Consider the following 9593-nt stretch of genomic DNA (forward strand, 5'->3'; position numbering starts at 1 on the left):
AGGCGCCAGCACCTGTAGCTTATTAGCATAGGCCTCCATGTACAGTAGCCTCACCGTTGACATCTATGTCAAATATATATATGCAAATTATATGCTGCGAAAAACATTGTCCAGGAAAATCAAATGTAGGCCATGATTAAATCAATTTCAATATGTTTTTACAGCAAATATACTATCTTAATGTCAGGTGGCCATTTTTGTTTGGCTAAATGAAGTAGACACATGGTCGAGAGGAATAATATTCAATTGGTCTACAGGAAAGATATTACAGTACTCTTGATGTGGGCAATATATTGTGTTTTCTGAAATTACCTCTGGTGTTTTCAAAGTTTGCCTTAAGGTCAAAAAGGCCCAAACTGTGATATGTCCATAACTCCAGTTGTTGATTTAGAACAGTAGAGTTCATGAAATGTAGCTGGTATAGCTCAGCAGGTCACACCACTGACTTTGATACAGTAAAATGGGGTTCAATACCACCACATCCTAGTGTGGGTCCTCAGTGCTAACTGCCTCCATGATTGTAAGCTCTGGACAAAAGCAGCAGTGATTTTGTGAAATAAAAATTAATGTATTAAAACCGTGATAATGGTGGTGAATGAAATATACACACTTTACTTATGGGATCACCCATGAATGTATGGTGATATGATCACATCATGACAAACGCATCATTAACCAACACATTAAGACTCTACCTTTTGTTTTAAATGGCTACGTGGGTCATATTTAATTTTTGGGCATTCTTTAACCGTTGTGTGGGGGCCTATGTTTAAGTGCATTACTTTGATATGGCAAACCAGACCTGAGAGCATAAGTAAACTTGACAGAGGCTGTATCTTGGTGGCAGCAGCACTGTAAGATAGTCATCCCAAAGTCCCAGCGTCTTCGTTTCTACACGCTGACTGCAGAACGTATAATTACGTTTGAAAATTAGCGATAAAAACGCTCATTTATCATAGAATGTCATCACAAAGTATGCAGCCATCTAGACATAGATATTCATCAGATAAATATCCGATGTATTCTCAAGTTACCGGTGTCCTGGACGCGCTGGAACTGACCGAGCGGAGTACTATTTTGGCGGACATTTAATCTCTGGTCTTCCTGCGCATGCGTCGCAAATAGCTGCGAGTAGGCGAAGATACACCTACTATTTCAGGTTATGGGGAAAAACATTTCGCATCCACTGTTTCATGTTGCTGTTATCTCACGAATCGCTGAATTTTCTGCCTAAAAGAAAACGGAACGTTTGTTTAGTCGTAGAAGGGATTTTTCGAAAAAGGGGGCGCGGTCACGGTCGCCATTATCCCACAATGCTTAGCGCTAGAATGGTAGTTACGGGCTAAAACTTTAAACATTTATCTATCACACTGTGCTTTAGTTAAAACTGCCGGTCAGAGACGTTCAATACAAATAATTCATATGTGTTGAATCCAAATTAATCGTAGAGATTTCATGGTTGAACATTGAACCGTAAGTGAAGACACTGTGGCGGAGAATGGGATGGACCACTCGGACACGGAGAAGTCAGTACACTCTTGTTTCTCTTCAGATCGTATAAATCTTTCGCCTTTTACTAAAGATTTCCGTGGAGAGGAACAATAAGAGTTTTATCCAATTTTTTGATGCCCTGCGCAAGCGGGGCTTCCTTTTCTTGTAAAATAAAAAATGCTTTATTGTGATTGTACGGCACAGATGAAACGTCAGAGAGATTAACATAATACCGTCTAGGCTTTTTATCAATATATTCGAATTAATGTTGTCCTCGTGTCAGTCATGGCTATGAACTCTCCTCGCAATGGTCAAGAATCTTCAAGCTATTCCTGTATGTCACCATGTCCGATATCTATTTAAAAAATATACATTTTAATGCAAATCTGTTCGTAACTCGTTGAGTAAACCCTCATATGTTATTTACTCATACTTAAAAATAGTGATCACATGGTGATCACAGACGGCCACTGACTCTGTTGTATTACGCACCTGTGACCACAGGAGGGCGCACAATACAAGGTATACCCCAAGAAAACAACGATGGATTCTTGCACTGGACAGATTATGCGATTTATGAGTTATTAATAATTGGCCTGATCTGACTAGACTATAGCCTCAGTCTCAGAAATATAGACTACAATTTTATTCATTAAACAATCTGGAAATATCCTGCAAGCAGAAACAGTGATTGTAATTTTTCTTTTCTTTTTTTCAGCTAGCAAATCGTAAAAAGCTGTATGTCATTTTTTGTTTTAAATATACTAATGTTTTCCTAGAACAATTAAAAAAAGTTTCACAGACAGTTGTTAAGTGCACTTCAGGTTTAATGTTTGGAACATTTATACTTTCAGCCTATTGCAAACATTTAAATCAATTTGAGTAGTGTTGTTGTTTTTTACCCGTGACTTTCTGATGCAGGTTTTCTATGAAATTGTCTGCACTTTTATTTTTGTTCGAATAAAGCTATGTACATGTTAAAAGGGCCTAACTGTAAGGGACAGACAGAGAGACTTGCAAATGGTAAAAAACAAGTCGTTAGGTAATTTAGTAGTCAATTACAATTCATAACAGTTAAATTAACACCATTTAAAGTATTTATAGATCACACATCAACCCTGTTTATTCAGTTAAATGTAAATTAACAGTAACATTAAATTGGATTCAAAAGATTAATTCATGTTTTTAACAATATGGTGTAACATATTAAAAAACAACCTGAAATTTAAACTAGGATATTTGCATTTACTATCAGTTTCCTGTTTGCGGCCTTTTATCACCATATATCTGGTACTATTTTCTGTCTATTTTAAAACAGTATACCCAAATTAATTTAGAAATGCGTGCATCTGCTTCATCTTACGTCAAGGCTTAATGAATTGTCCATCTTCTTAACAACTCATGACTTGCTTGATGACCTTCTGCAAGGCCCTCTCCAGGTTTCCTCAGAGCTAACAACTGCACGGTCAGCAGACAGTAACATAAAGTATCTGCCCATTTGTGTTTTTGTTCACAAAAAAAGCCCAAACATCACTGATTGTTTTCTTTCCAACTTACAAGTGTAAGCATCAGTGAAACTATCAAGCCCTCAATCTCTCCTCTCTCATGCTTCACATGGTGTCTAAGGGAACAAATGGATCACAGCAAATCACTTTCTGCAGTGACGGACACGATGAGAGCAAATTGTTGGTTTGCGTCGCAGGCTCTTTGGTTGCACAATCGTGGTTTTTATGTCACAGTGATCTCCTGCAGCAGATTAGCAGGGAAGTAGCCCAGCTTGCGTCCAGTGCTGACCTTCAAGTAGCCGCCTTTCTCGTCTCCTTTCTTCACCACAATCTGAAACATGGATTTACACATTCATTGATACACAACGCACCACTTTTATGAGCTGATAAAAAAAAGTGCGAGCACAGGTAAAACATTCACAAGATTAACAATAGGACTATTCAGGGGTGCTCCTCTTTTTTCCAGCGACTCACAAGTAAGCAACAACACACGAGCAACGTGTGAAAAACAAGTTGTTGCACGTCGTGCACTGGTGCAGTTACCTGATCTTTCTTCAGTGTGATCTGTCCCATCTCTCTGTTGCCCACGAAGGAGCGCGTCACCTTGTACACTCTCTCGGATGCGCGCACTTTTATGAGGTAGTTGGTGGGGAAGTAGCCGGACTTATCTCCCATCTTTCCCTGAAAGCAGAGTGAACAGACCCTGAGTTCGCGCTCGGTGAGAGAACTTTAGAAAACAAGCAGGCAGAAGCGGAGAAGTGACGCCGGTGTGTATACGTGCAGACGGAAGCAGCATCTCTGCTGCTGACTCACTCTCCACCACTCTTCATTGGAGTCATCCAGGACTGTGATGCGATCACCAGGGCTGGGACACAAACACGTTCACAATCAACCAAGTCTTTCGCCACTGACTTTGTGTTTAGCAATCACATTGGAAATTTAAAAAGAATCTGCGATTACTGAAAATGAAGTTAGTTTTAATTTGATGAATAAAAGAATAAATGCTTCATAGTCAATGTCGCATGTCGGGAATTGTTTGTGTATTTTTCAAACTTACTGGAAGTCGAGGTCGTCTTTCTCAATGGCCTTGAAGCGGTACAGAGCCAGGTAATAGTGGGACTGGGAGAATGTGCCTTTACTCTGTTGACGAAACGGCACAGATGCTGCAGCATGTGACAGCTGATATTGATTTCTTAACAAGAACAACAATAAGTGCATGTACAAATATTGACGCAGGTAAAACGGGGAATTAGTTGCCGTGAGTACAGCTGCGCGAGAGGAAAAGTGAACTGTTTTGTTTTATCACCTTGTCATCTGCTTTGTCTCCTCCTTTCTCCTTCTTGTCATCGGGCTTCCCTGTGTCAGACACACACAGAGCTCACAGTCACCAACACAGGCCTCGCTTTTTTACTGTAAAGGATTTAAATCCTTTTTAACTGTGTAGCTTATTTGTACCTTCTCCCCCCTCCTCATTCTCTTTGGGCTGTTGGTTCTCTTCTTCCTCTTCCTCCATCATCATCATTATCTAGAGACAGAAAATTGTAAAAAATCTGGAATGCACACAAAAATATCATATTTCCTATATTTATGGACTCATCATTACAAACCCTTTCAAAACTTTGTATTTGTACTTGTGTGGGAATTCATGCAACTAGTGTCAGTGGATTGATGTGTGAAAGTTGTAGAAGTTTTATCACCGGGGAATTAAGTTTTTATGGTCTAATTGAAACCAACTTGTGGACTCACATTTTTCTTGTCATTTTCATTCTTTTTGCGCTCCTTATTTGCCATGATGACACCGACCCGCAGGGTGTCAAAGACGGGGTCGTTCCGGTTCGGGTTGTCTGGTCAAGGGCAGAGTATAGTAAGTCAGATCATTATTGGTGTAGATGATGGACTTATAAACCTTTTTTCTACAAATCGGCTTATCGCCTTTTAGAGACTATCATTTAATGGCAAAATATAATATACAAGGGACATAGTCTGGATTTTTTTTTTTCTTTAAAGTGACGCCAATGACATTTGGTTGTCATTTTCACTGTCCTATAAAAAACTATGTTCACTTAAATAAAAAAATAGGATTACAATGCTTTTTAATAATTTACAAGGACAGTTGTGTTTTATTTATTGAGTCATCTATTGAGGTATTTTCTGGAACATCCTCCCCACCAAAAGTGTTGCAAAGCCCTGGGCTGTCCTCACAACCGTTTTCACAATGTCCAAGTTTGAAACAGTAGAATTTAAACTCTCCAGTTTTCTCCACTAATTGAAGGGAGAAGGAAAAAAACTCCAAGAACATGACCAACGCCTCGTTAATTTTAGCTTCATAAGGTTTAAACCTATAGATGAGGTTGTCACTCGTGACTCACTTGCGTCTGGTTGGTCGCTGCTGTACAGGGGGGAGCTGTAGGCCCTTCTGAAGCCAGGAGGCTACGGGCACAAAGGGTGAACATCATGTTTGAATGATTCCAAATGGTTTTAGGCACAAATATTTCACGAGCCTATTATACTGCACTGTAGAAATTCTTAATTTCTAGTAAAGGAATTACATTCCCAGAGCCTGACAGCGGGAGGAACAGGACTCACAATTTTGCCAAAGCATCTCTGGAACTCGACGTATGACTGACACGAATGGTGGATGTTGGTCTTGCAGTTTTTACACCTCAGAGCAAACTTGTTGTTCACTGAAAGACAAACAAGAAAACATCTGTGGGGCCAGTCACAAATCAAGACCTAACAACATAACACTTGGTAGGAAATATATTACAATGTCGTGGATGTTTACGTGCACACCCTCTTGACATAATCCCCAGTACATACACACTATCATGCGAGCGCAGACGTCACAGAACTTGGGTTTCTTGCAGTAGTGGTCCTTGAACTTGTGCGGTTTGTCGTTGATCCGGATGACGGGAGGAGGAGGTTCTGGCTCCTTCTCCTCCACCTCCACCTCCTCGTCGTATATGAAGTAGACCTGGAGATAGAAAGAGACACAGCTCAGACAGCCATTAAAGAAAAAGAAACACAATCCATGGGTAACTTGTTGATGAAGACCAAGTGAATGATGGAAAAACATTGTGAAAATGTTGAAATATTGGCATTATTTCCCTAAATTTTTGTGAAATATTTAATGACAAGTTGCCACTTGTTCCTTTTCATCTTTTGATACGATCACAGGAATATTTAGGCCTGATATTTAAGATTGAGGTACTTTGATTGAATATGCTATTTCCATCCATTCTGATTTAACATAAACAAATTAATGAACCTAATGTGATGCATATTTGTCAGTCAAACATAAATGAAACAAGACAGATATTACGAAATGTGTAATGAAATATTTAATAAATGTGTTTTAAATACACAACAACCAAATGTATTTATATATAATTGATGAATCCAATTTGTTCCAAATGTCAAAAGAACCGGGTTTATGTATCGATGAAGTTCAGCTGTGCTGTTGTGTTAAAAATTGAGTCTACTAGAACAGATGATCGGTCCAGAGTCTGTTTAACTTCTGTATCAATTTTACATTTCCTCTGACAGAAAGAAAACACCACTCAATAGTGCACTTTTCTGAAATGCACTTTTGTTTGCTTTAAGCATAACTGTCGACCAAACAATACTAAGGATGTGTCATGCTTGACGAAATCTGCATTCTGTTGTTCATTTTCGTTCATTACAGGGGAACCAGCAGCCTTACTTTATTCCTTTAAGGAATGAAACACAGAAAAACTTAAGTCAGAGCTCATATTTTTCCAATCGGCGCTGAACTGCGTTCCTGCCCCAGCTGGTGGCTATTTTAAACCGCTCGGGAATGGCCCCATTAACAGTGGGGGGTGGGAGTAGGGGTGGGGTGCGACGTGGTCCTGTCACTCACGGTGTCTCCGTCCTCCCTCACTACATTGTCAGGAGCTGGAGGGTTGTCATGGATGTCCAATGAGTTTTTGTCATCCTCCCTGACACACAAACACACACACACACACACACACACACACACAAACACACACACACACACACACACACACACACACACACACACACACACACAAGAGGAAAAAGAAACAAGTAAGATCAACTCATGAAGATACTTATCATTCCTTTGTCGTGAAAAGTTCACACTAACTTTGGCTTCTAAAGAACGTGTGATACTTAAACAGGACATGTGAACACGCACATTGAGTTTGTTCCGGTTACAAGGTTTTCACTAAACTGTGACACAACGTCCCGGTGTAACTGACAGGCTTTGTGTCGGTATCATATTGCCATTCCACCTTAAAATAGTTGAGCGTTGATTATTTATTTCGGGAGACTCCTTTGATACATTTTCTCAAATGAACATAGAGCTTTAGCTTTATCATTATTGTACGTGAATACACGTACTCACGGACGTGGATGTTCAACCATGGTGGTGGTTTTGCATGATTTTGAACTTTTCATTCCGGACAGTTGCAACATTTATATGATCAGAAGTTCAATGGAGATGGTGAAGTAAGGCAAGTTACATGTTTGTATTGTAAAAACAAACGATTTCAAGAAATATACTCACTGGTCCATGGTGTTTGCTGGACAAAGTCAGTGCTCCTTCGCCTACCAAAATAAAATAATACATTCGTTTATTAGTTTAAAGATTTTATTCTTTCTATTACGCCTTTTTATACTGTGTCTTTTACCATATCAATCATGTAATTGTGGGCAGACTGAGCAAGCACCACAAACCTTAAGTGCACATTTTCTAATCAAACACAACTGAATGAAACATGTAAGCAGCAAATTAGGGCCATATTAAGCGTTTGCTGTCATATTCGTCTTGTATGGATGTTGGCCTTTACATGACTTTCTTTCAAAATGTATTGCATAGATTTTGGCATAATATTTTGTCACCATTTATCCTCTACATGAAGATTATAATAAAAAACAACTTGATTGTTACACAACAGACTTGAATATGGTATTCATGATGTTTACTGGTTGTTGTTTATGACACAACACACACAGTGACATGTGAGTAAAGATATACGGGATGTATTCTAATGTATGTATGAACACACACACGTAACAAAAAAAGTTACATGTAGCCGGGAACTTATTGCATACAAACACATACACACACATAGTGTTTAAATAAACTTGTCCACTTGACCCAAACCATTCAAGGGGTGTGAAATTGAAGCTAATCTAAATTTGGGCGACTCCGGCAGTAGAGACAAGAGGAAAAAAAAAGTACTGCAGTTAAAGACAGTCCTTTTGAATTGAAAAAAAAATAATCCAATACATATAAGCAATCGTGAAACTGCATATTTCAAAACTTAATGTAACCCACTGAAATTAATTCAAATAAACAAAGTTTAACACTTTATTCATGCTTCAAAGTGATTGTGTTTTTTACCTGTTGTCAAAAATTCACACAGATCACACAGAAGAAAACTACAGACCTGTTGTGTTGGTGAGTTTCTGCGAGTCCTTCACCTGCTGACGACGACCGGAGCACTGTGCGGAGTCTGACAAGCCCGCTGATCAACCTGCCTCCTCACTGCAGGCCCTCGGGATTCTGTGTCAACACTCACACCAAGACCCTTGTCTGTGTTCTCTGAATAATCTGTCCAGGTGATTTCCAAAGTGATTTCAGGCTCAGGGTGTGAGCATATGTCTGTATTCATGCAGTTATCTATAATTTTGTGTGTGTTTGAATGTGGTTGGTAGGCTGAGTGCTCGTGTCAAGCTGACTGTTTGCGACAGCTGGGGACCTCGAACTGAGCACAGATGACGAGGGGAAATCAGATACTTGCTCTCCCCCTGTCTTCATTACACACATATACTCATCTCTTTCCCCTTGTCCCACTTTTGTACAGAGATCAAACACACACACGCACACACACAAGCGCACACACGCGCACACACACACACACACACACACACAGACAAACTAAGACATTTATACTGCTCTCTGGCCTTTTCCTTTTGTCCCATGAAGAACAAGAGCGACGCACAAACTATCTGATGAAGTTGGAAAATGATTGTTTTATCAAATGAGTGTTGATTAATTATTGAGATAATGCTGCATTGTCAATGAAGATGCTGTTATTTACCTGTTTACGTACAAAAAAAATCTGAGGGGAGAATGTATTTTCTTTTGGAGGCTTGCACTGTGTAGGGGTCGTTTTTTTTTTACTCATGACCTCTGTGTTTCTACAACCCTGGCAGCTGCCCTGTCTGTGGGTTATGCAATATGGTGCTGCTCTCTTACAGGGGACCAAAAGCCTGTTGTGTTTTTACCGTTCACACCCAGACTACTTCATAAATTGAGGTGAGCATACGCGTTTTCGTCTGTGTAATCTCAAAGCCTTCATACTTCTGTAGCTGGCACACAGGTCTACGGAGCCACACTTTCAAGCACATTCTGGGGGCTGTGGTTCGTGGTGCCGAGAAATTGCATTTCATTATGTTAACGGGCAGTTCAATTACTTAGTTCACTCCATTTACATTCTTTTATCATAGGCTAAATGACACATTTTTCACCCCTTACTGATCACAAAGTTGACTCAGCGTCTCAAACAACATGTACCTGTCTGACCTCATCCACCCCTTTGCCCCACC

General features: G+C 39.7%; 1 protein-coding gene and 1 non-coding gene across 2 annotated transcripts; one reads left to right on the top strand and one right to left on the bottom strand.

Annotated features, from left to right (window-relative positions):
• The first annotated feature begins 1532 nt into the window (after positions 1 to 1532).
• On the top strand, positions 1533 to 1646 carry LOC118317605. The gene has a single exon (XR_004795471.1). It is a non-coding gene; the product is annotated as a U5 spliceosomal RNA (small nuclear RNA).
• Positions 1647 to 2300: 654 nt separating this feature from the next.
• stac3 (SH3 and cysteine rich domain 3) lies at positions 2301 to 9579 on the bottom strand. The gene is made up of 13 exons (XM_035644471.2): positions 8432 to 9579; positions 7546 to 7586; positions 6877 to 6955; positions 5817 to 5970; positions 5583 to 5680; positions 5366 to 5426; positions 4743 to 4840; positions 4452 to 4521; positions 4303 to 4352; positions 4054 to 4136; positions 3810 to 3861; positions 3540 to 3677; positions 2301 to 3327 (listed from the first exon to the last, which is right to left on the bottom strand). Exons 2-13 carry the CDS (start codon positions 7551 to 7553, stop codon positions 3220 to 3222), a joined length of 999 nt encoding a protein of 332 aa, XP_035500364.1. The 5' UTR covers positions 7554 to 7586; positions 8432 to 9579; the 3' UTR covers positions 2301 to 3219.
• Positions 9580 to 9593: the final 14 nt, after the last annotated feature.

The sequence above is a fragment of the Scophthalmus maximus genome, chromosome 3 (genome assembly GCF_022379125.1).
Source record: "Scophthalmus maximus strain ysfricsl-2021 chromosome 3, ASM2237912v1, whole genome shotgun sequence".
NCBI lineage: Eukaryota > Metazoa > Chordata > Actinopteri > Pleuronectiformes > Scophthalmidae > Scophthalmus > Scophthalmus maximus.